The following is a 27,919-nucleotide window of genomic DNA, read 5'->3' as shown; positions in this document are numbered from 1 at the left end:
GTCAATTCCAATGATTGAGGCATAAATGCGAACAAAATACTACGTGTAATTTGATGTGTTTAATCCAATGTTATCTATACTAATATTATAAACTAGTTTTCAACCGCAGCTTCGCTCGCATTTAAGGGTTGGTTGTCAGTTGTATTATACACACAATATTTTATAAATTTTATTCTGATGCTTAAGATATATTATTGTAAAGTTTAAATAAAATCCGTTCAGTAGTTTTTGCGTGAAAGAGTAACCAACAGCCATACATTCAAACTTTCGCCTTTATAATATTAATAAAGATGTAAAAGTTACTTTGTACTGAACTGGATTTGATAAATTCGTATGTAAGTAACTCGAACCCCAAGGAAGGACATATGCTAGGTTTTATACGTAAAATCTACGACCGCTCTATAACACGCGGGCGAAAACTAGTTATTTTATATTATGTTACCGGATAATTATAAGGACTATTATTTTATAATAAATCTACACGGATTGTAAACTGTCGAATAAATGTGAGTGGAGCATTAAATCTATATTAACAATTCCGTGCGCGACTACGATAGACCAAATCAAAACCTATCCACAATAATATAGTCATAATAATTTTTTTTAATTATCTTTTTATCTATTCTCGTCCTCATTACTTCCTGTTTCTAATTTGTATTAGATATAATTGGAAATTTAATTGATTTATGTGTTATTTTATTGTTTTTTCATATTACTGTTCTATTGTACGACTGTAATTGGCCCGTTATATTAAAAACAACATACGTTCATAATCTTTCGATGATTCATAATCTATCTAGGCTCACTACAAACGAATGGTCTTTAAAGTCATCTACATATATATTTCTCGATATCTTGTGTCCATAAAGCGGTCGGTCTTATACCTGATCTGTCTCAGGTTATCCCGATCTATAGAGTGAATTGGGAGTACCCCTGTGTTCATGAACTCTACAATATCCTACGCAGTTATTCTAGATAAAACTGCTGTGACCCTCATCAGTACGTGGACGGGCGAATGTCTCTGATGGTTAATGCCCATAGACATTGGTACTTTAAAAAGTATTATTGCTATTCATTCCTCATGTACCACCAACTTTAGGAACTGCGATGTTATCACTGACCAATCATCCTTCAAACCGGAACACAACGATACTAGTAATTACTGCTTGACGATAAATACGAGTGTGACTCTACCACCAATTAAATTATATAATAATATCATCTGAGTGTTGTAGTTGGACTGTCTCATGTTACGGAGACATGGTTAGGCGTGATATGCATTGGTAATGAATACTAAAGCGTATTATATAGATTACATTGTCTGCTGTCGAATTTTGCACACAATAACAATTACAGAACAAATCCTCTTTGAAAAGATTTATTTTCCCATGCCACAGTCTCTACTGGTGATAGGAAACTGCCCAGAGAATCCGAATTGAATTTAATGAGGATAAGGTACTAGCATTCTTCTAAATATCAATTATTTAGTTTATTTACGATGATCGGACGAAGCTTAAAACTCAATGAAAAATATCCATAACAATGCATAAAAAAGGTGCGTAGTTATTTACGCGCGTGAGAAGTTACACCTCTTCGTTTTAATTAAAAATAGTCCTTAGTTGCATGCAAATATTAATTACCTACTCATTAATAATAAAATTATCATTACTATCACTACTATAACTCATTCACACATTTAAACATTGTAAATAAGACAAGATGTGAAGTGGTCTATTTGGAGCGATCTGACAGTTAACTTGACGCTTAGCGAGCAACTTCATCATGTAACTAGTATCCCTGTCACCCTGTGCGCACGCGTCATAAAAAATCACTTTAAACCTTGGAAACAAAATAATGTAGGTACGCCATATTAGATGAGAGTCAAATATATTTAATTTATAACGTAATATAAATGTAGATTATTCAATTAACTTCGAATGTGAAACTAAATTCACGTCATCCCAAAAAAATATTATGTAACATAAAATAGAACTAAAAAATATTTAAAATAAGAACACTTCTAAATTGTTTATGTGCTATGTAAGTACACGTAATGTTGTATGCGGGCCTTGCAGGCTCAACTGCAACCGCCAAATTGCCTCACAATTGTAAGATTTATAAATAAATAATAGTTCAAGTAAATAAATGTATTTTTGTGTGTGTGAGCTATTAACTTTGAACTATATTTATTGCTTTACACAATGGTATAATAAAATTTAAAAAAAAATCGTAAAAAATCTGAAGAAGATTTTGAGACAACCTTTTTAATATTTTATGAAAGTAGATAAGCCATTAACAATAATATATTTATGTAATTCTTGAAGTAGTAATCAGTACAGAATGATGAAATTTTTATAATATTTATATCAAAATTTTAACATTTTCGATATGACTCTTCACGATTCTAAATTCAAATTGTTACCGGTCGCGCACGGGCCCGTGTTGCCAGTTATATAATTAGAAAATGAAAGGGTGGCGCGCACGCAGCCCGAGGCGCGACCACTACTATCGCTCACCATCGTGGTATTAGTGATGTGAATGATATCGATAAATTTAGGACAACGCTAGCATTAAAATGATTATTAATATAATAGTTTATTAGTGATAATCAGTACTATAGTGTGTATTTAAGACGGATATTATTCTGGTATTTGTTGGATGCTAGTACATTGAAATTTGTATATTTGACCAATTCTATGTCATCTTAAACCTTTAAAAGTTATTTTTGCGAGTCATCGTACAATTTAATGTAATTTTTAACCGTAACTTAACTGGACGTCACTTATTCTGTAACACCGGTTACGCCATTTTAATACGAATATCCTAAAAAATATTAAAGTAAATGTTGTGTATCCGATTCTGATATTTCGCACTCCCGTCACACTATCTCTACGACACACAGAATATCTATACTGACGCAAAAGTACCCGACAAATTACTTTTAAATTATAAATTTAACAAGATTGTAATGTTGTTGTTTGTAAATCCTAATTTTGCGTTTTATTAAAATAAAATTAATGTTTTAATGCATTTCTTGTAGTTAAAACATTTAGTGGTACAACTTGAAAAAGTAAAAACGGTATATTTAAATGCATAAATGAACTATAATATGAGGAAATAATAGCTGAAACCCTTAAATTATTTTGATTCATCGATATTTGTAGTCCACAACACTATTACAAAAATTTACTCCCCTTACCTGCGGGCAGATGGCAACATTCTTTATTTTCGAATATTAATAAGGAGCGTGCAACATTACGCCGTATTTCACATCAAGTAACATCATTATCGTCCATCCCGTTTACACTCAAGCCTAATCCATATATCCGTACTCGTCTAATATTCAAATTTAGAATAATGGCGACCTTTTGTAAAACGACTTGATCACAAGATTTAAACAGAAATGTGGTTTATAATCTGTAATCATCCTGTGATTAATATTGGCATAATTATAAATATTCTTAGTAAATTCGCAAGTTATCTATTTTGAAAAAGAACATGGCATTATTGTCGACGAAAGTAATAATATTTTTATTCTATGTTAAAGAAAAATGCGTATCAACAGATTTTTTTTTTATTATAAGTAATAACTTTTTATATTAAATATACTTTACTTGGATAGATTCTGTGGTTTAGAACGACACGAAACATCTTTACTTTTTATTTTTCTGTTTGGAAAATTGGCGACTTGGTGAAAAGTGATCACCGCCGCGCATAGATACTGTGCAACCAATCTCGGAAGCTAAAAAGTTGTGTCCCCTGTGCCTGTAATTCCACTGGCTGATTGACCCTACAAACCAAATCACAGCAATACTAAGTATGCTATTAGACGTTAGAATGTCTACTTGTATAAATTCAATTCAATTCTTAGTTTAATGGCTTTTAGTTGTGCCGACAGGGCACAGATTATTTCGCCAATGTCACGTAGGATGGAGAAGACACGAATGAGATTGATCGGTATGGGTGTACTTGTATAAAGTAGGTATATACACATTTTGACAACTGAACTGTTTTTATGTTTAGAAAATCAGTTTTTGCATTTTTTTTGAACTGTTTTTATGGTTAGAAATTCAGTTCTGGAATAAGGTATTTTTAAATTTCGAATAAATTCCGAATTTTATTTATGCTGTGAACAATAACAATATTTATTTACAATTTTTATAATAATATAAATTATTTTTAACGAGAGCGGTTGGGATCTCTTTAGTTATAAAAATGCTTATAAACTACTCGGAGTTCGTTTCTTTCGAGACATGATTTTCCTTAAGTCATTTTTCCAATAAGAATGTAATGTAATGAAGTAAATACTCAAATTCTCCTATTTGCAGCATAAACCTTATTAATCCACATTCTAGTAGTATTCCCTCTAAGTATTTTTCTCTCGCCGTATAATCTGGTCTGCGTGTGATATAGCATAAAATATTTTTTATTAATCTATATAATAGGCGAAATAAACCACTTACTCTATGGCCCGTAGCGTGATATAGTTCTTAATAGCTTTATAGCGAGACAGTAATTCCTAACAATTTTAGTGTCAATAGACCGTGGACCGCTCTCATTAAAGTGCCTCTGAAATGTATGACATTATGACAGCCGCGAGGTGGGCCCGAAAATTCATGTAGGTTCACAATGATTTCGTGATAATTTCGGATAAGTCCCTATTAAGAAAATTTAAAAGTCTTTCTTTGTTCAACAAATGTTCTAATAAACGATTATAATAATGTTAACGCTTCATAAAACACTTTTAACATCCTCAATGTATCGCTAACCATAGAATGTATGATTTCATGTCTATCACAATATGTAACTATAGAATGTCAATGCAAACTCTCAGAATAATCAAGTTTTGTTAACAAATAAATATCGCTAACTTAAACAATACGTAACACATGTTAGCAAGAGTAACTTGCATTTTATTAATCTGAAAATAACAAAAATATATTATTGATAACATTTTCTAATAATATTTTCTTTGAACTACAGCGAGGGCAAACATCAGTTACGAATTATTCATATTTCATATACCTACATACTATGTTAACTACTCCGCGTGATTTCACAAGATTTAAACGTAACTCCTTCGTGTATTTTATCGTGAAGTTATATAGTCTCAAATACCTATCCCAATAAATAAAGATACATGGACCTAAAACAAAACAAAATCGAAACAGATAGCTAGATTAAAATGTACAAACACACAGACAGTTCTTCATAAGATTAAGTATTAGTATATTATTATAAAAAATATATATCGTAGAATAAAACTTCCAGTACTCATACACAGAGAATGGAAAGCCGAAAAAAAAAGGCAGGGAAAAGTTTAATCATTGTAAGAAAATAATTTATATTTTTATTATTATTTCGTTTGGTCGGTCTTGTATATCCCGGGGCGGGATGATGTCCGAGATCTTCTGACATGGATAGATTCTTGTTCAATGTTTATTATTAGATAACTTTTCAGTAATATAATAAAAGAGAAACTTTTGAATTAAAATAGATTATAAATTGTATAACAAAATAGATTATAACTTGAGTCTTTAATAAAAACATTTATGTATAAAATAATCTTTTTAGAATAGAACACTCTTTCTTTGTGTCTGTCCATTAACATTTTTTAAGCAATGCGTTTGAATTCGGTTTGGTTATCGCAATTATTATTAAGATAACATCTTCGGCAAAGTTTTAGCATATATTTTTTACATTTATATTTAACTAGCTTCCCGCCCCGGCTTTGCACAGGTATGGTAAGGGTATTGCGTAACGCTCCAGTAGACTTCATATTTCAACCAATTTACACAAACTTTTAATTAATTTGTAAACCTGAACTTTCGTCATGAATCACTCCGTCCATTGGTGAAAACACTATGAAAAACAGTTTTTAAGTTTATTGCTTTCAGAAAGACAGACGGGGAGGATTATTTTGTTTTATTATATGTAGGTAGTGAAAAACATAGGTATTACTCATACATATCTCATCTCTTAAAAATTTCAACAGGAAACGTCGGGATAGCATTTTTCTTTAATAGTTTGGGACATAGTAACCATTTTTTAGGTTTAGGAATGAAACATAAATGAGAAATTAAATTAAATTTATTTGTCACGCAGTATTAATACTTAGTAAAATAACATAACAGTTTTCATATAAATAAAATGGAAAAGACGTGTTGAAGAATGAAATAAATATATAAAAAGTAAATATTCTAGTAATTATCAGTACTGAAATCATTCTGTTATTATGGTCACCCTACCAAATACCAGAAGACATCGCGTGACAAAACAGGGGCACTTTCAGAACGAAGATTCCTATGGGAACCGAACCTAACTTTGCCCTAACCCTGATAAATCGCGAGTTTACAGGAATGCCCTAATAAGCTTCAAACGTGAACCGCATATGACACCGATGGTAGATCGAGTGAAATATTAAATTTTATAAATTCGATTTTTTATTAAATGTTTAGGTGGGCTGGTAAATGTGCCACCACTGCCACTAAACATCGGCATTGTGAACTAAAACCATGCCTTACATCGCCAATGAGCCACCAACCTTAAGAACTAAGATGTTATATCCCTTGAATGTAGTTACACAGGCTTATTCACCTTTCAAACTGGAACAAAACAATTATTTTGATTGGTGATATAATATGTGATGTTATCTATTCAGACAAGCTTACAAAAAGCCCTCCCACCAAGTAAACTAACAAATAGGATGACTGATTTTTTTATCACAAAGACGTAAGTATCGCATATGTAGTAGTCAATACTATATTTAAATAAATTTGTTTCAAAAGTATTAATTTAGAACAGTTTTTTTGTTTATTCATTAATCCAATATTTTCAACAGTTGTTTTTATTTATTTATTGGAAAAGTTACACCATCAACTTATCACCGAGCACTTAAAATTAATATCTGACTTGGGTAACATACAAAGTGATACGTCTTGAAAGGTGTAAACAACATTATCACCTCAATAATACATTTTTTAGAAAAAAAAACAAGCGTGAGATCTAAGTCAATACTTCTGAATATTTTTCGACATCTCCACTCCTTTTACCAGCATACCTAACCTCATAATATATAGATTTATATACTAATTACTAAATCAACGAGACAGTTATCATGACATTATAAACTTTAACATGCAACAATGTAAATTTTTATTTATCATAAAATTGATATAAAGCATTCGGCTTCGGTGTGACTGTAGCCTTCATAAGTTGCAATTATGAATTTTTAGGCTATTATTTTCTTGGGCTAGGTTAACATTTCTTAATATGCAGTTTTGGAATCCGAATCGTGACTTTCTTGGATTCACGACTTTTGGATTTGACTCATCTTTGAGTTAAAGTTTTAACCGTAACAAATTATATACTTAACACATCAACAATTTGAATGTTTTGGGATAGAGGTGGAATGTGAGGTATAAATGAGGATTTGTATTTATAATGTTGGTTATTGTAGTTTATTTCTAGAATCTTCATAGTTGTTTCGATTAAATATATTTTTTAATAATCGGATTATTTTTTTTAAATATATTTTTATAAATTATATTGTCGGATGTATTTGACATCGAAACTAGTAGAACGCAAAGAGATTGTAACTAGAATTATAAGTAATCACGTGTGTTCTGTAATGTGTTTCGTGATCGTATGTATTTCTCAACAAAAACAACTTTCTGTATCCCAAATAGAGCTCCGGTTTAACTTGACGATATTATTTTAACGAAATACTTCTAGATATGCAGACGAGCAAATTCATTGGATCCATCAATGGACGATTATAAAAATACATTTATTGGAAACTCGCTACACACTAATTTAATTTAATCTCGACAACATAACAAATTAATTATTTAATAAAACACCGGATTAAAATAAAAAAAAAAAAAACTGCACAGACGTGACATAAATTATAGAAAAAGCATGCCATCTAAAATATTGTCCTGTGCATTATACCTAGGTAGCTGGGACTAATCACAAGGCTCAGTGTTGAGCTAAGTAAGCGCCAGCTCGTGTGTCGTCAGCAGTGTGGACCAGTTTCTTAGAAAGGTATTTTATTACTTTTTATAGGATTATAATAATGAAAGGGAAAAATGTTAAACATTTAGAATATTCCACTTTTCTAGAGGTTCAATGTCACTCTAAAATGAAAATACGGAAATGAATAATAATATTTCTTCTACTCTTTCGATACTTTAGTATCAATTTTAAATAATATTTCTTATCCATATATAATATTGACCTGCGTACTTCTAGCCTATATTGATACATACGGATAGAAAATCTGTACCCAATGGTCGCCGGGAAGAGATTGCTGTTTTATGAATTCAACCGCGTTTGATTCCATTTTGATTTATATATTTGTTCTTTTTTCAAAATTGAGAGCTTCTTAATTAGTCACTGGTATTATTTACTTTCAGTACTTGCAGCAGGAGGTCGGCCTTTCATTAAGCTTATTACACGAATTACACATTTCCTGATCACTTAAAAAAACTTATTTTTAGAGTGTCTGTGTGTATTAATATGTGTGTGTATATATTATATATATATATATATATATATATACATTTGTGGTTCGTGTATCCTGAATATATACAGAATATACTAAAAATAAAACTTTAAAATGAAATTTATTTTCCTTGCTTTCGTAATCATTTTTTAAATTATTTTAATGTCTGACGTGAAATTTAATCGACTTTCGGATCTTAGCAATCTAATATAAGCACCGGTTTCCAAGCAAACTATTTATTTTACTAAGAATATAATTTATCGTGAACGATTACTATAACTTCACTTCACTATAATTTAAACTTCATTGCAGTTATCATACAATATATAATAGTATAATTCATACTTACCAATATCAGACTTTAAATACAATTTAACTAAATAAATTCTGCATTAAAATACGGTTTAATTTATTAAATTATAAATGTTATTGACATGAATGATATTTTAGAAATATATAAAATTTATGTCTATGATCTCCGCTATACTGCCTACCTATCATATTAAACTCGCACTTGAAAATGTTATTGCCGTTCGCCTGAATTTGTACTCCGCATTATTTGATTAAGACGGAGTAGTAACCCTGTGAGAGCGAATGAAGTTACGAGTCAGCAGTTTGGATTTTGGACGAGAAATATGAACGCGATCAACCGACAGAACTCACTAGGTATCGATATCTATGTATACGTATCGTATTGAGAATTTAAAAATGATATCAATAAGACTTTCATAGAAAAGTAAAGCTAGGAATGCTGGAGCTGCAAATAAAGACGTTAATTAATATGGAAATTAAGTTTTGAAGTAAATGGCGCGATAAGAAAACTATTACGGTTATTATAATTATACAAGAACATTCACAAAACTTTAGATTAAATATTGGATACAAAAACAAAGGAACCATATCTAAGCTGCGTGTCAGAATAAGCTCCAAGACTAAAATCGTATCCTAATTTTTATTACTAAACATTTAACGAAAATGTAGGTAATCATTTCGTCAGATTAGTCTTTATTTTAATCAGAGAGATTCCAATTTATAAACGTTGTTTTTTGTCAATACCTATAATTTAATATTATATAGATATTTATTTTCCTTTCTTTTTTAAAAGAGTAAACCAAAACTTCGTAATGCAACGTTTCTATGGCGTCGGATCATAATAAGCCATGTCATACAAGCTTTATATATAACAAATTGAGCAATGGTATAATCAAATTTCCTTTTTTATTCTAAACGAAAGCAGAAAAACTTCTGAAATTAAATATAATTATATTTTCTTACCTCAAATTAAATGCATTTATTTTCTGTTTTTATACTTGAATTATTAAACAAATTGCCTTTAGTTTTATATTCTAAGCTTTACAATATAAGAGAATGTCATTTGTAGAGCGTCGCGCCATCACTTATCGAAAAGAACAAACTAAACGTTGAAAGGACATCCGCCACCTTGTGGTCAATAGTAGTACCTTATGAAATAAATATAATTTATAAAGAATAATATAATAGCATTCATTCCAAATTCATTTAACAAAAAGCATAATTTAAAACATTAGGGAACGCTATTATTATTATATTATATAATGCAAATCTTGTTGGCTACATCAATTAATACAAAAAAGATGTTAATTTATTTTAGTTCACCATTTGCTTTATATAGTTTTTAGAAATCAACTATATATTAATATAATTATAATTTTATTATGAGCAAGATTTTATTTTGTTTGTAATGTACAGAATATTACATTATTATGAGTAGGCTGAATAGTATAACCATGTACATATAACGACACTGACAGCTGTCATATACAGCGTTATTTAGCATTTTATTTTCGCTTGTCATTCCGTACTCCTATTGTAAAATCCATAAAGTTCGTTCAATAAGTATTCATTTAAAAAAAAATGGCTTTATTAGATCTTAGTCGTTTAGACGAGAAAATAAACTTAAAACCAATTGATTCGCTTGCTTCTATTAATAACGATGTACTAGGATACACTCAAAATTTTATAAATTGTTCTCAACTTGCGACTCCTCCGTTTGCAAACGTAAGTGAAGGTTATTTTGCCGAAAAACCTTTTGTTTTATTAAGAATTTTAAATATTAAAAGTAACTAAGCAAAGACTAGCATCGAAAACTTAAAATAATTTATATATATATTATCTTGGTCATTCCGTTATGTTGTCATTTTTAGCCGGTAGAGACTTTAGCTCAATTTAATACGAAAGATGAGACTGGACGCCAAATAAAAATTGAGTTCGATCATGGTACGACTACTCTTGGATTTCGTTATAAGGTATGTATAAAAATAATAATTAAATATTATTTCTATGAATGTAACTGCTAGGAAAAAAAACAGCAAAAGTAACAGTAACCCTTTGTAGTTATAATATTGACTAGATACATATATACACCTATAAGTTGTTCGTTTTGTAGGGAGGAGTATTACTCGCCGTAGATTCTCGAGCAACTGGTGGTCAGTTCATTGGTTCTCAGTCAATGAAGAAAATTGTAGAAATCAATGACTATCTACTTGGTAAGTGGTATAAAATTAATTTAAAGACATAAAGAAATAAAACATGTGTTACATTGTGTAATATAAATTTATATGAGCAATCACATTATTATTATTTTGTTCAGGTACTCTCGCTGGCGGTGCTGCAGATTGTGTCTACTGGGACCGTGTGCTAGCTAAGCAATGCAGACTCTATGAGCTACGAAACCGTGAGCGTATCTCAGTGGCCGCAGCCAGCAAGCTGATGGCCAACATGGTGTACAATTACAAAGGCATGGGACTCAGCATGGGAATGATGTTAGCTGGATTTGATAAAAGGGTACATACTATTATCAAGTTGATATATTTGATACATTTCTGGCATTTCTTATTCTTGTATAAAAATATGTTACAATATTTGCAAAATCTTGATACATAGTAATGTATGTGTCTAATTTAAATACAATTATGCCACATGTTTATCCACCAATCCACATTGGATGTGGTGGAATTAGCTACAAATCTTCTCAAAGGGTCAAACCTTAGCTCAGCAGTGGGATATATAGAGGCTGCTGCTTAAATGTATAAATATATCTTGCCTTTAGGTCATTAAAGTTATAATATTCAAGCCAAAGAGCAACTAGCTACAAATATTTTTTCTAAAAAGTTAAGTTTTTACTAATATTGCTTTTTACCATTTGATTAACCTGTGTACATACAACGGTGCCATATTTCTAAGTAGCATTGTTACATGATGCAAACTATATTAATATCATAATATAATCTACAAATTCTATTCTAGGGTGCACAATTGTATTATGTAGACAGTGAAGGAACTCGTACTCCAGGGAAAGTGTTCTCAGTGGGTTCGGGTTCAGTGTATGCTTTTGGTGTTTTGGACTCTGGATACCGCTGGGATCTTGAAGATCTTGAGGCGCAAGGTTTGTACCTGATCAAGGATCAAATATTTTTTACACATGAGTGGTATACTTTACCTTTATTTCTAATATATTTAAACATGAGTTAATTAAGAGAAAGTAGGTTTAATTAGCAAGGTATTTTACTGGGATGATTAGGTTGATACCACACAATTATCGGTTATTCTATGATAAAATGGAGAGTGAGTCAGTTTAATTAAAGGCACAAACAATTTAACACCTTAGATCTCTGTTTACTAACACATTTAGTGTTCAAAGTGGTTTATACTTCTTGCAGTCCCCAAAACCTATAGGTGAAAAATAGTCATCGTCGCTTATATGCCTTACAATACTTCCAAGGAGGTGGTATTTGTAGTAGTTTCACTGTCGTCCCATAAAGAAAATAAACAATACTTAATTTTTATACAGAGTTGGGTCGTCGCGCCATCTACCACGCAACGCACCGTGATGCTTACTCTGGTGGTATTGTCCGTGTGTACCACATCAGTGACAAGGGCTGGGTCAACATCTCCAACGAGGACTGTTCTGACTTGCATTATAAATACCAGGAGGAGAAGGGGGTCAAGGATGAATAAATATAAGTTTTTTTAATATATAATGTTTTTAATGCATTGACATATTTTATTTATCATCATTGATAACAAAGGGATTTTTATTAAATATATTTATTTAACTTTTAATAACATTTGTGTTAGGTGTTTTGTTCCTGAAAATTTCAAGCAGCAGCTGATTTATACTTTACAACAGCAATTCTGAAAATCCTTAATACTTTTATTCAATATGAATACAATCTTTTTTTTTTAATACAAACTAATAAAAACAATAACATATTAAGTTCAATAATAAATACTTATAACAATATTAATTTGGCGTTTATTTTAATGGCTCAATAGAAATAGGCTAGGAACTACTTAAATCAAACTTAAAAAAAAGGGTTCAGGCGAAATAGCATCCTAATACTAGGTATTTTTGATTATTTTTATGTCTAGATAGACTGTCACAGTTTAACAAACTTGTACTTAAAGCAGAGCAGTTTTATAGAATGCCTGGAAAAAAATGGTGACCAACAGTTGGCCACTAAGTACACACACACACACACACACACTAAAGTAATAAAGTTGGCTCATTTATTTTCGTTCTTTTGCAGTGTGACACTCTACCTAGATACATGAATAATCTAAGGTAGGTATAAATAATTAGGCTTTTTTATTTTTATCCTCATCCTCTTTAACAATAATTTCTTCAATAGTTTCTTCCAGCTCCCAATCTTTTAAAGGCACATCAGTCAGCTTATAAAACTTGCCATGTTTTCCAATTCCTGTAAAATATATGCATATTTTATAACATGCTAAGAATCTCTTACTAATGTAAGGTCGTACAAGTTGAGCTGTTATCTTTGATGGACGTTGGGCCAATGTGTTATGGTGTATATATACTTGAAATGAATTAACTTGTTTACTTTTTTCTCGGTAATGCTTTATGAACGAACTATATGTATAGCATTTCTCTTCTTCAAAAATGAAGAAACAATTGAAAGCATATGAGCAATATGCATTTGAGGATTAGGAACAATTTACAATTACTATGTATGGAAATTTTTCAAATATTGATCATGTTGAATTATTTTTCCTAAGCTATCTGCCATAATATTTTTTTATTTACATTGGAATATTAAATAACACAATACAAAGGAAACCTTTGGTACAATTTTGTAGGATGTCTTTTTGATATTATTATTCAGATCCACTGGAGCTTGCTGTGTGCTTCAATAAACTTCAAGCGTTTCTTTAATGAGATTTTTTGCACAAAACTTTACTTAAATGAAATGATTATTTACCTCCTTGAAATTTCTTAATCCCTTGGTTTAAATCTTCAATTGCTGAACCTAACAAGCTCTGCATCACTGCTTCATCCCGCATGCTCTCTTCACTATTGGGATTCAACTGGGAGTTCACAGCCGCTAGCTTGTCCATTATCAGCGCGTTTTGTGGGAATTTGATGATAGATTTTGCCAATTTAATCGATTCGCCGAGCGCTGGATTAACATGTGGAAAAAATTGATTAATTAATTATAAGTTATAAAACCGTTTTTTAATATCGATTATAAGCTTCGATATACACAGTATCGATTTTTGTATTGGTCTTTGCTCGTTCAAGAGGTCTTAACACAATGTTAAGCTAGCACCATTCCGTTAATGAAAGTTTTTATAATATTTGTTTGTTTAAGTCTTTGAAAAATGATATTCCAAAAAATATAAATGTTAGTTAACAATTTGATACCAATAGTCTTCAACACTGTTTGCCAGAACCCTATTGAAATTTATATGCTTTTTAAGACAATTTATTTTGGAAAAAATTGTTATATATTTGTATATGGCTGAGCCGAGATGGCCCAGTGATTAGAACGCGTATATCTTAACCGATGGTTTCGGCTTCAAACCCAGGCAAGCACCACTGAATTTTCATGTGCTTAATTTGCGTTTATAATTCATCTTGTGCTCGGCGGTGAAGGAAAACATCGTGAGGAAACCTGCATGTGTCTAATTTCAACGAAATTCTGCCACATGTGTATTCCACCAACCCGCATTGAAGCAGCGTGATGGGATATGCTCGAAACCTTCTCCTCAAAGGGAGCGGACGCCTTAGCCCAGCAGTGGGAAATTTACAGACTGTTAATATAATGTATGTATATGGCTTTGTTGCAACACGCTACAAGATGGCGCTGTAGCACATTAGCTTTAATACCATTCACAATGACATTGAATGTAAATTATAACATAACATGGGACATTTGCTGAAGTTAGCTAGTATAATCAAATAATTAAAGTGGATATTTTAATGAATGCATGGAATGTAAATATTTTGATAATCATACCAGTGCCAGTAGTGGTAAGCTTGCAGGCAAGGCCCATAGTATTCGCATCACAACCAGAAATCGGCCGACCCGTCATTAACAAGTCCAAAGCGCGAGACAGCCCTATGAGTGCAGTCAGTCGCCTGCCACCATAGAGACTTTGAGGAGCACCTGGAACAGAAAATATAATGTATATGACGCCTTCCGTGGTCGAGATGTGTGTACACCGGTTTTAATGGGTAAGGTCAGCAGTAGGCCATTAATAGGATGGTAATTATTTTCAAATCACTAAATACATTTAAAAGATTTTTTTTTTTAAATTAAATAAGGGTCTCATTCCATTATTAAATAAATATTACCAAATCGCCTTCCAAGACATCCTAGTACCGCAGTGTCTTCGATCACTCGAAGGTCACAAGCCAAAGCCAGCTCGAAGCCTTCTCCCACTGCATAGCCCGTTACTGCAGCTATAGTGGGCTTGTCGCAAAGTGGTCGACGTAAAAGACGAGACTGTTTAAAAAATAAATGAAAACAAAGTTATTACAAAGAATTACAGCTTCACACTGATTATTGCTATGTAAATTTCTAAGTTTCTTAGGTATAATATTTTAAGAGCCTCTGCTGGTATAGTAGAACCTCGATTATCCGAACTAATTGGGAACTAGATCAGTTCCCAATTAGTTCGGATCAAAGCGTCATCAAATGCTTATTGACATCCAGGCAGGAGACATAACATACATATAATTGTATTTAACTAACATGACTGTATTTTTTGACGTTGAAAAAGAGTAACTACTGAGTTTCTTGCCGGTTCTTCTCGGTAGAATCTACATGCCGAACCGGTGGTAGCTTTACTTTAAATAGTTTGTCAAAAGTGCTTGTAAAAAGCCTACTTGAATAAAGTATATTTCGATTTGATTTGTTTAGATAATCAAAAGTTCTAACAATCGAAATGTGGGTACTTTGGGACAAGATCAAACAAAAACAACCTTTTCACATAAAAACAGTACAGCCTATTAAAATTTGATATAAAACACCTAATAAAAGTCACTTGCTTTTTTTATCTTTATAAAATCGTCAAGTCTTCATTGTACAGTTGCACGATTAGGCGCAACGCACCAACGTTCGGATAAACTAAGTCAGCACTCGGATAATTGAGGGTACGGTTAATCGAAGTTCTACTGTATTCTTGTATTACACAAACAAGTTACTTTACTGTCATAGTATCATACTGGACTTCCCAAACCGCACCAATGTCTATCTAGTCTCGCTACCGTATCATCTTTCTACCCAGTTGAATCGGCATATCACCATCCATGGTCTCAATTTTAGGCACGCTTATTACAATGGAAACTAGTCATTTGATATGCGTGATCAGCCCAGCAGTGTCCTAATTTCGTAACAGCGAACCTTCTTCGAATGATCAAATTTAGAGTTAAGTTCTTAACCTTAAATTTGTTTGGTTGGTTGTTCCGCTGTCCGTGTTCAACTGATATTTAGTTAATTGGTCAACTTTCTTTTCGAAGCTATTTCTTAAGTATTGTGGAGGGAGCCTCAAAGGATATGTACACAAATAAAATTCAGACAATTTCGAAGGAATGCAGAAAGTTAATTAAAAAAAAAGAGATAATCTTTTTTTAGTTCATATCAAGACAGACCAAGCGAGATGGCCCAGTGGTTAGAACTCGTGCATCTTAACCGATGATTTCGGGTTCAAACCCAGGCAGGCACCACTGAATTTACATGTGCTTAATTTGTTTATAATTCATCTCGTGCTCGGCAGTAAAGGAAAACATCGTGAGGAAACCTGCATGTGTCTAATTTCAACGAAATTCTGCCACATGTGTATTCCACCAACCCGCTTTGGAGCAGCGTGGTGGAATATGCTCCATACCTTCTCCTCAACGGGAGAGGAGGCCTTAGCCCAGCAGTGGGAAATTTACAGGCTGATTATGTTAAGACAGACCCACTTTAAATACTTGTTGAATCTATCTAGACAATATCAGCGCCGATTCGAAGTAGTGTGTGATTACAGAGGACTTGTAGAAGTGTGATATACATGCTAGGTAAGCAAACGGGCCACCTGATGCTTAGTGGTCATTATCATCCGTATATAAGAAATATTAACCATTCCTTATCTTTCCTATTCAGCAAATCAGCATCACTAAGTAAGCCGTTTGGATGCAGATATGTGAAGACTCAGTGGCCCAGAAGGACTTGCACAATCACTACAACAATGTTAAAAACACTGGCCAGAATTCGATTAAGTATTCCACACAGGTAAACATTAGAAATACTCAACTCACATGAATAATTTACTATACTAGTCGCTATAGCCTAACTTGCTATGGGTACATAAAATCTACAATCACTCTGGTAAAACTTTAGAGAACAGTTTATAAAGCACAAGAAGGAAGTATAAACCACTTCTTACAATGAAGATGTGCCACATATCACAGGATCTAAGGCACTACATCTCTTTTTTTTTTAATGTAATGGCTTTAAGTGGTCATCACCATTATAGACATTTGCACTGTTAGAATTATTAACCATCCACTTCGCCAATTTACTATCACCCTTGGAAACTAAGATGTTATGTCCCTTGAACCTGTAGTTACACTGGCTCACTCACCCTTCAAACCGCAACACAATAATACCAATTATTGCTGCTTGGCGGCAGAATATCTGATGAGTAGGTGTTACCTACCCAGAGTTTGCACAAAGCCCTACCAACAAGTGCATCTCATGAACCTGTAATAACATTTGTTTCCTGCAGACACCCACCCACAGAAGAATGATGTGTGAAACTTAAATAGTGAATGGAAGGTGCCCGTATAAACTATGACATGATCAATTTTATTTATGTATTTATAGACTGCTAGAAGAAAGATGCCATGTCTTATACAGACAAGGGCCTAATATAGGTACTACAAAAATATACCTCCAGTCATTGCTACAGGAAGTACGAACTACTGTCTATAATATTATCTTTGATTTTAATTTCTTTTTTGTTAATAATAAAGATAAGTATTATGTGCTTAATAATTTAGATTAAATATATAAATAAGAAAAATAAAAGATACATATCCCACTGATTGCAAAATTTTCGGCCCTTAACATATTAATTATTATATCAGGTATTTATTAATACAAACCGCTGCATCTACTAAGGTATGGTATCCTTTTTCTCCAACTTCATCCAGGTCGAATCCTGAACAGAAACTTCCGCCTTCACCGTTGAATACTAGGACTTTTGCTTCGGCATCTTTTTCAAAGGCATTAATAGCTTCAGTCATCTCCCTTAAAGTGGCTTCATTGAGACTATTTCGTGTCATTTGACGATCTATATTTAGAGTTGTCACACCACCATACTTTTCAACACATATGTCTGTAATTTGAAATTTTAAAGATACATCCAATTTCACATTAATTTTCATATAGATAATCAAATAAAAAGTCACTCTATTTTGGATAAAAATAAAGATACTTCTTTGTTGCCCAACTAAGTATATTTTAAGTCAGGTGTTTAGTTAATAATTTTAATAAAACTTACTCTTTTTAATTTGCTCGACATTCTTTGGTTCTTCCTTTGGTTTTTGTGCATCACTTTTGGATGAAGCATGCCTAACAGTACTTATCCTAGCAAATGATAAATTTGTAACTGAGATTAACTTTTTAATCAAATTCCTCATGCTTAATAATGTTAATCTATTTAATATCTATTAAGTACTATATTACGTTCCGGCAATATTCTCCTAAACTGTTAGGTTATGTTTATTAGTTGTCAAATTGACAATTTAATATTTAAAAAGTTCAGTGATTTATTTTGTTTATATGCTTAATTAACAAAACATTTAATAATTTAAAATTCAATAGATATTAAAACATTTTTCGTCCTATATTATTACTATTACTATTATTAGTACTATTCTTTAAAAAATAAATTCAGTAATTGATTTTCTTTGTTGCATATTATATTATGTAATCGAGCTGGCAACATTTAAAACTGTGTCTTGTCAAGTGTTATCATCAGCAAGAGAACGTCAAAAAACAAAATATCATTATAGCCGAGTTTTCTGGACAAATTCATTTAGGACACGTGTACTTGCTGTATTTAGTGTTGATTGAATCACGATTGCTTCATTATTTAGAACATACAGAAATCGGTGACTTCATAGAGTCAGTGTTGTTTTGAACTTAGTTGAAAAGCGGCAAAATGTCGGAATTCAAGGACTGGTACAATAGTGTACCATTTTTCACTCGTTACTGGTTAACGTTTACAATAGCTTTAAGTATTATTGGAAGATTTGGAATTATAAGTTATAGAACCTTGATTCTTGATTTCTATCCATTCATAAGCCAGTTTCAGGTATGTATCTACTAATATTTGAATTTGAATGTTATATATTTTACTTATCACATATGTATGTGTACAATAAAAAAACAATTAAATATATGTTTTGTCAAGTTAAATTTTATATTCAGTGCCTTTTGGTACTATTCAAAAACTTACTATAGTTTTTTAATTATACTTAATAATTATATATTTTTTATTGTTTATATTGTAAATGTTTTGTAATATAAATAGTATAGTAGTATATATATATATATATATAAAAGAAAACTTTCTTTAAACAATAAAGAGTTTATTATTATTTGAATTATTCAGTATATTTATATATATATAAATATTCTGAATAATTCAAATAATAATAATTTCAAAAAAAAATTTAAAATTCAAATATATTTATATATATATAAATATACTGAATAATTCAAATAATAATAAACTCTTTATTGTTTAAAGAAAGTTTTCTTTTCAATGAACTAATGTTGCATCATTGGTTTATAATTAGCAGTATGTTTTTTATTTACATAAACAAATGCATACCAACAATGTTATAGTTTGAAGAAAAGTTTGCTTTAAAATTAAATAATGTTGCATCACCAAAAAATATTTTACTAGACTAAACAGAATCTAGATATAATTATCTAATTATTTTGTGCAATATAATATCAAATACAATCATATTATATTAAATTGTGCCTTCATAAAGTTTAACATACAATTGTGACAAAAAAAAAAAGTTTTTGTTTTGTATATATTTTTATTTAACAAAATTGTATGTACCCTGTCTTAAACATAACATCCTATCTTACCCTACCTTAACTTACTTTTAATGACTAAGGGTACATTTACAAAAACACAATTGATATGTAATCATTGTTTAACTGGAGAATACACAGAAATTGTAAATTACATCAATCCAAATACACCCTAATAGTATTATGGAATGTGTGTAAATTTTTAGATACACAAGCTCACATTAAATTTTTTATTATTTTTTTACAGATATGGCGACCTATCACAGCCCTATTCTATTACCCAATAGGTCCTTCCACTGGCTTCCATTTCCTAATCAATTGTTACTTCCTCTACAATTATTCACAAAGACTCGAAACGGGCATGTTTGCTGGTAAACCAGCAGACTACTTCTACATGTTGCTGTTTAATTGGTTGAACTGTGTTATCATCGGAATATTAGTGAATTTGCCGGTAAGATGAGATGTTTTATTAATTATTCTGAATATATTTTACATTTAATATTTACATTTCCTTTCGTGTCTAAATGTATGGTTATACACTCTAAAGTCAACAGCTGTTGGTATTACATTCCTTTTTCATAAACCAACTGTGTTAATTTATATATATTTCATTTTTGTTACTAAAATAGGTATAGTTTAAACATAATCTTGGCAAAGTTATTTAAAAACTTTTCAAAAGTAAAAAATATGCTAAAAATCAATAATAAAGAAATAGAAATCTTATACTTTCATTTTTCTACTTTATTTCATCTTTCTACAAATAAAATGATGTTAAGAATATAGATTTAAGTTTCATTATTGTCCACAGATCCTAATGGACCCTATGGTGCTGTCAGTACTGTATGTATGGTGTCAGCTCAACAAGGATGTGATTGTGTCATTCTGGTTCGGCACTCGCTTTAAAGCTATGTATCTGCCATGGGTACTTCTAGTATTCAACCTAGTTATTAGTGGAGGGTAAGTTTATTTATGTCGCTAATTGCACCCCATACATATAATGCAGATTGTGCAGCATATGCTGGTGATTTTTTAATAATAGCAGAAACTAGAAATTATATCATTTTAGATTACCAGTGAAACTCAATGGACAATGTCCTTATTATTGTATTGCTGTCTAGTGACAAGTTTACAACAGACAGATAAAAAAACTTTGATTAAATATGAATACATCTGCATTAATAAGTAACAGACTTACAAAAGTCAAAAGTCAAAGTCAATAATCTTTATTCAATGTAGAAGTGCTACACTTGCTTATTGATATTCAAAAATCTACCACCAGTTCGGAAATAAAAGTTTTTTTTTTAATGTCATTTTACTATTATTGTTTTCATACAATAACACAAAAAATTATAGTTCCTAACCTTGTGTAATCGGCTAATTGAAGTAACAAGTTTAGGTTTGTTCCTAGTAATAACAATATGTACGTCACAGTTTCTGGAAAAATCGTTGTTGTTTTTGCATACATACATAATATTCTGTTATTCCGTTGTTTCTAGATCATTCTACATCAAACATCAACATCAACATCTAATGCTTCCTCATTTCAAAGTATTCATTTGACACATCTTACGTTATGAGTAGTGAATTTTAATACATTTTGTATTCATAGTATTTAACAGTAAGTTATTAACATTAAACCAATGTAAAATTCAGAAGGAGTAGCCAACATTTTTATACACTTAACTATTTAAAAAAAAGTTAGTATACTATTGACAATTTCTTACTCTTATGATCTGATGGGACGGCAATTGGTCACAACCAAAGACAGTTCAGGTGCATTCATTTCATTCAGTTTATTATTCAACAAGTTGACGTGATCTCCTAGGCACCAATTGTACCATAAATATAATAATATATTTATTGCTTCTAGTGGTGTTATGGAATTGCTGGGTATCCTTATTGGACATCTTTCGTTCTTCCTGTTGTTCAAATATCCTCAAGAATTTGGCGGTCCAGCTCTTCTCACTCCACCGGCTTTCTTGTGAGTATGAGATTAATATTACAATATTATTAATATACTTGTTTAGTTTCAGCTAGATATTTTTTTGCTTTATTTGTAGGCTATTATTTTGTATTAGGTGTAATCACAGAAAAAACTAATAGCTTTAAATACATTACAGACACTATTCTCTTTAAGTATAACCCTATGCAAAAACGGAGCTATATAATATTTCTGCTGAATATTAGGTGTATATATACTTTGTACTAGCTCAACTGGTTATGCTTACTATTGTTGTGTTGTGGTTTGTAGGGTCAGTGAGCCAGTGTAACTTTAGGCACAAGGGACATAACATCATCAGGTTCCCAAAATTGTTGGGTGCATCTTAACCAATGAATTTTCATATGCCTCATTTATGTTTATAATTCACCACTTGCTCAGCGGTGAAGATAACATCGTGAGAAAAACAGCTTATGTCTAATTTCAATGGAATGTCACGTCATGTGTCGACACGATAGCCCATGTTGGACCATTGTGGTGGAATTAGCACTGAACATTCTCCTCAAAGGAAAAGGCCTTAGTGAACCAGTGGCACATTTACTGGCTGTACTTAGTAAAATTAAAGTGGTTTAAAAATAGCTGTACAATTAAAGATATATTATTAAAATAAGTGCAGGCAGATTTTTTGGCATTGTGTACTTTTTGATTATAAGATAAAATTTAATTAACAAAAAAATATTTTATTAAAATAACATAAGTAATAATTATAAAATGAGTATCATAAATGATAACAAAATATGAGCAAATAATTAAATCATAGATATTCCTGCAATATTTTTTATTTACTTTTTATCAAATATCTGATTTGATATTAAATAATCTGGTCAATGATTAAATCATTAAATGGATGTATTTGCCCGGATAACATAACATATGCATTAGTATTCCAATAGTAAACTTCTAATTATAAAACTGAAGTCGTACTCTTTAGAAATAGACTGATTTTTTTTGTTTAGAAAGCAAATCTTCCCCGACACGAGGTACGTTGGCGGTTTTGGTACTGCACCTCAGGCAAGGGTGCCCACGAGACCCGGCGGTACCGTCTTTGGTGGACATAACTGGGGCCGTGGTCAAGCTCTAGGAGGCAACTGAGGAGACGTTAACAAACCAAATAAACTTTTATCACAAGTGAATGCATCGAATTTTATTAATTTAAATTTATAGCGTATGTTCTATATACGCATGTGGAACAAACTTGACAGGAATAGTTAAAAATGATGAAATGATAAACTTAAAAAGAAATATATTTAAAAGTATTAAATATACAAATGGTTAACATTAACGTTGGATCCACTTTAGATCCGATTTTTGATAGCTAACAATTGTACCTAACTAAAAAAAAATATGAAATTAAAATCATTATCAAAACAAAAAAGGCATTTATTTACGTTTTAAAAAACGATTATATAAATTTAACATGAATTGTTGTATTGTGTGTATGACATGTGTGTATTAGAGTACTTTAAATAATTCCTTTGACACAACACAACGCCGCTATAAAAAAAAAGTAAAAATGATCAGTAAAGAATAAAATAAATATTCTTAATAGATAATATGATTTCTAGTTTTAAGTTTTATAAAACTTTTTAAAAGCAATTTCTTCCTTATCTTATTTTGTATGTGTGAGAAATTAACTAAAATGATATTAAGTATGTAGCTGGTATTCCAGTTTCCTTATATTTTTTTGCCATTTTGCTAAAATAAAACATCGTCGTTTTATATTATTTTTTATTTATCCAAACCATTGTGTTATCGTTTAAAACTTCAATTATACAAAAAAAAAGATTTATTTTAATGTGTCTTCTTTGTCAGAAAGAGAAATAAGTGTTTAAGTCCAGGCATATTATACTGGCATTGGCGAATCCAATTCAAATAATAATATATATCATATAGTATATCAGTTTATTACCGATGATATATATTATTAATTAGGTTAATGTCTCATTCCTACAATTCGGAAAAAAATCAAATTAAAGTTATATGTATTCGAGCAGTAATATTATTAAAATGTATATTTGTTCATATACATCTTAATCTTAACGATATTGATATATCAACATATTTATTACAATTAGGTAATGTAGAAAATTACAACTTTTGTTTGATCAATTCACTGTCAAAAGTGTAATGAAAATTAATTTGGTTTTTATTCCATTCTCAAGCGAAATAAAAATGTAAATACATTTTAAGTTGTTTAAAGACATGAAAGCCTTGGTAGTTTTAATATTTGTGTGTATTTAATATGTTGATAATAAATATTTATTGTTGAAATATACAATAATAGATTTATTAAAGGTAGAGATAAAGGTAATTTTCCTTAAAAAAGTATATGATAGACTGCTTTGGTTCGAAGGTTTTTTTTTGTACACTATTATATGGAATTTAATAATCTTTGTTTTGTATATAACAGAGTTATTTTAGTAATAAATATTATTTTCAGTTTATAATTGAATTTCTTTTTACCTATCTATTTGAGAAAACTAATGGTAATTTTTAATTTGTTAAGCTAATTTTAACTTCTAAATGAGCAATGAGTCATTGGCACAATATTTTTTTTTTATCCAGTGTTCCAATTTCAATTAAGTTATTTGTAACAAAGCTGTTTCCTTCATACAGCTGTGTACAGGAATTTATAAAAACATACCTAATCCTGGTGTACTTAGTGAATATTAGAATACCTACATAAAACCAGATGATAATATGACATTGCAGAATTTATACTACAATACACATAATATAATACAATACTACAATATTCTTTAGTACTAGTCGTCGCCCGCGAAATCGCTCTTGCTCTCGCTTTTTACTTGGGGTAAAAAGTCAGAAGAACAATCAGAAGTGAATTTTAATAATCAGGATGGCTGGAAGTCACTTATGGTTGCCGTTTTATGGTGAACTTTATAAGTAAATTCTTTGATAGGTAATCTCAGTGACTGAAACATTTAGTAGCAATATAATCATTGTTTTCATATAATATGCTAAAAAATCATTTATTTTAACAAAGTATTGCTACATATGGAGGTTAAGATAAATAAAAATTGTTAAATGATTAATGATAACTTTACTATGATAAATAATTATACACATTTCTAATGGTGGTGATCTTTGGGATCGGGCTTGCCATATTCCTTCTCCCACATAGCAATAAACTCTTTCTTCCTTTCTTCACGCTTTTTAAAGTACTCAGGGTATTGAGCCTTTTCTAATGGGTGCCAGTAATCTAGCACCCAGTCTGGAGGTCTAACCTCACGCTCATGGGCCACACCTCCATGGCTGTATGGGACTGTAACAAGGAATACATAGTTATATTTAACGAACATATTATTATAACCCAATACAAATGTTATTTTGAGTGAGTAAAACATATATTTATACTGTTGTATAAGATTTCTTAAGATTTTGCATACATAAAATAAATGATCACAAAAGTAAAACAATCAAACTAAATTCCAGAATAAATTATTCCAATGAGTAATTTTAAGGGCTTTTGTTTATATTAATAAAGATTGCTTACATTTCCTAGGAATTGGATGTTGGTTAAGGAAGAGTTCTTCCTCGCCTGCCTTCAGCAGTTCAACAGCTGTACGCATGTCTTTAATGTTGGCATTCTTGTCGAAGCGTTCTCTCATCAACACTGCTTGGTAACGGTAGACATTACTGAAATATCCCAAATACTATAAAACACGTTTTTTGCGTAGTAGTGTTATTGCATTGATACAAATTACTCATCTACGAATTTTCATATTAACATGAATAAAATACAAAAATTATATGCATGATATCCTGAATAACAACTTAAGCTCTACATTAATTAAATAATTATATATAAAAAATTAAACCTGATCACATTTTTTACTTTTAACGTCCTGATAACAAAAAAATAAATAAAAATCTGCAAAATAAAAGGTTAATTGTTGAAAACAAGAAGTTACGTAATTGTAAAGGATATTTATACTGTAATAATTTATAATTTTATTTACTTACCGTCTATCGTAAAACGCTTCTAAATTACGCAAAGATCTTTTATATAGACTGCATACTTTTTGAGCGTGAGTTTTTATGCCCAAAGGAACGTTCGCCATTTTCACTATTTACATTTGACAGTCTGAACTCTCCGAACCGATATCTGTATATTTATATGATTTTGACAGCGTCAACATTGACGCTGACGGCTCAATGTAGTACAGACCTTTATTCACCAATATTGTAATGGTACATCTACACGGTTGTTGTGTCTCAAGCATTCACAGAACCACAAATTCTAATTAATTAAACTCGTGGCAAGTATTAGCAAGTATTACACCCGCATTACAAAGTATGTAATGTATTTTACGTCAATTTGATCTGTTTAGAATGTATAATCTGTAATATGATAAAATAACAAATAAAACAAATTATTAAACGAGTACTAAATAAAAAAAGCTGATTTACCTAACGATATAGTATCTCTAGATAGTTAGTTACTTATAGGTATGTTAACGTCTACCATGTTTGGAGACTGACGACGTCAAAAGAGTATTCTCAAACGTGTGAATATTTGATATATGACTGTATACAGGTATGTATTTGCCAAGTATTTACTCTCGATGATTCAACATAGGGAGGGAGTTATATTATTTGTGTTATTTTATGATATATGTTATTTATTGCATTTTATATCGACCTTGGTGTATAAGAGTAATTAATTAGTAGAAAAAAATTGGTACATGCGTGTGAATGTAGCATAAGAAACGCTTTATAGAAAATAATATTACTATGGCACAAAACACTTTACTATTGTGGCAACCAGAGAAGCAAAGCTAGAAAACTCAGTACCAAACGGTCTGCCTTTTTTAGTGGGAGGTGGCATTATACGCACTATGTTTTTACCAAGATATTAAATCTCATTACGATCGGTTCAATGGTTTAGTCGCAGGCAAGCTAACAAACGGACAGACAAACGGTTACTTTCGGATTTATAATAATAGTTTGATATAAACCGATGGTAACTTTCGATCTATTACGTCTTCTGTTCAGTCAATTCTATATACTTTATTTGCACGGAATTAGCGTGAAATTAAATATTTGCATATGTAAGCAATTAAAGTGACAAATCAACTAATCGCGGTCATAATTTGTTCAGTAACTATTTATAATTTTTATTTTTTATACTATTCAGGCTTTAAAGTAAATAATTATTATAAAAGAATTTCTCTTAAGAAAATTAACCATTTACGTAACAGACTAAGTAGTTATTTTTTTATTCTCTTATAGTTAAGTCTCTTAAAAAGGTGTTTTGGTATAGTTTCTTTCATAAAATCTGTTTTGTCTTAACACTTTATTTTTTGTGATGTTTCACTGGTCCACTTATCGCATTCCGTGTATTTTTCATTTTAAATTATTATAATTCTAATCCTCATCATGTTCGAGGTAGAGATTCTAAATTAAAAATTTTATTCATGGTTATGGTTTATTATGGTTCCTATAAGTGACGACGTTTCTAGAAATTATAAGAACATATCATACGCGTTATGACGTCATAATGTGTGTAAGTACACTTTAATTTATCATCGAGAAAGCAAATGAAGGAGATTATTGATTGTACGTCTAAAGCAGTTAATTAAAGGCAATGGAATTTAGACAGACAATTTTGCTATATTGTTATACTTATGTTTATATTCCTAATATTTACGAATTTGGCTGATTCGTAACTATTCTCTGAATTAATATCGAACTTTATTGTCTTTAGGTCAAACATACCTAACCAAAAACGATTTTTGTTACATTTCTCGTTTTTGTTCAAAAAAATGAAGGTTCCTTTCCAGTATACAAACACATACTTAAGGATCTGATACTACGCTGTTATGAAGTTAACGAATCAAACTAAAGGATTCAATATAAATTAGTATAAAAAGCTTGTTTATTTCAAAGGCGTCTTGAACAATTTTGCAGTTTATGAGTCCGTCGGTGTACTCATCTATCTCATACATATGTTTCCAATTTAAAAGTGAAGATATTGTATTTCATATCATTTTGTACACTCAACGACGATCC

General features: G+C 30.8%; 4 protein-coding genes across 4 annotated transcripts; 2 read left to right on the top strand and 2 right to left on the bottom strand.

Annotated features, from left to right (window-relative positions):
- Window positions 1-10,286: 10,286 nt before the first annotated feature.
- Window positions 10,287-12,530, top strand: LOC113403151 (proteasome subunit beta type-5). The gene is made up of 6 exons (XM_026643614.2): window positions 10,287-10,543; window positions 10,690-10,791; window positions 10,932-11,031; window positions 11,136-11,329; window positions 11,792-11,930; window positions 12,336-12,530. Exons 1-6 carry the CDS (start codon window positions 10,400-10,402, stop codon window positions 12,500-12,502), a joined length of 846 nt encoding a protein of 281 aa, XP_026499399.2. The 5' UTR covers window positions 10,287-10,399; the 3' UTR covers window positions 12,503-12,530.
- A 222-nt stretch (window positions 12,531-12,752) lies between these two features.
- Window positions 12,753-18,565, bottom strand: LOC113403150 (probable enoyl-CoA hydratase). Its single transcript, XM_026643613.2, has 6 exons — window positions 18,335-18,565; window positions 17,937-18,169; window positions 15,141-15,291; window positions 14,803-14,952; window positions 13,765-13,962; window positions 12,753-13,245 (listed from the first exon to the last, which is right to left on the bottom strand). Exons 1-6 carry the CDS (start codon window positions 18,471-18,473, stop codon window positions 13,124-13,126), a joined length of 993 nt encoding a protein of 330 aa, XP_026499398.2. The 5' UTR covers window positions 18,474-18,565; the 3' UTR covers window positions 12,753-13,123.
- A 219-nt stretch (window positions 18,566-18,784) lies between these two features.
- On the top strand, window positions 18,785-23,378 carry Der-1 (Derlin-1). The gene is made up of 5 exons (XM_026643615.2): window positions 18,785-19,150; window positions 20,135-20,338; window positions 20,696-20,844; window positions 21,758-21,868; window positions 22,843-23,378. Exons 1-5 carry the CDS (start codon window positions 18,998-19,000, stop codon window positions 22,976-22,978), a joined length of 753 nt encoding a protein of 250 aa, XP_026499400.1. The 5' UTR covers window positions 18,785-18,997; the 3' UTR covers window positions 22,979-23,378.
- Window positions 23,379-24,932: 1,554 nt separating this feature from the next.
- On the bottom strand, window positions 24,933-26,057 carry LOC113403155 (NADH dehydrogenase [ubiquinone] 1 beta subcomplex subunit 9). Its single transcript, XM_026643623.2, has 3 exons — window positions 25,871-26,057; window positions 25,401-25,543; window positions 24,933-25,169 (listed from the first exon to the last, which is right to left on the bottom strand). Exons 1-3 carry the CDS (start codon window positions 25,966-25,968, stop codon window positions 24,976-24,978), a joined length of 435 nt encoding a protein of 144 aa, XP_026499408.1. The 5' UTR covers window positions 25,969-26,057; the 3' UTR covers window positions 24,933-24,975.
- Window positions 26,058-27,919: the final 1,862 nt, after the last annotated feature.

Source organism: Vanessa tameamea, chromosome 25 (assembly GCF_037043105.1).
Source record: "Vanessa tameamea isolate UH-Manoa-2023 chromosome 25, ilVanTame1 primary haplotype, whole genome shotgun sequence".
Taxonomy (NCBI): domain Eukaryota; kingdom Metazoa; phylum Arthropoda; class Insecta; order Lepidoptera; family Nymphalidae; genus Vanessa; species Vanessa tameamea.
This window is presented reverse-complemented; position numbering and strand designations above follow the sequence as displayed.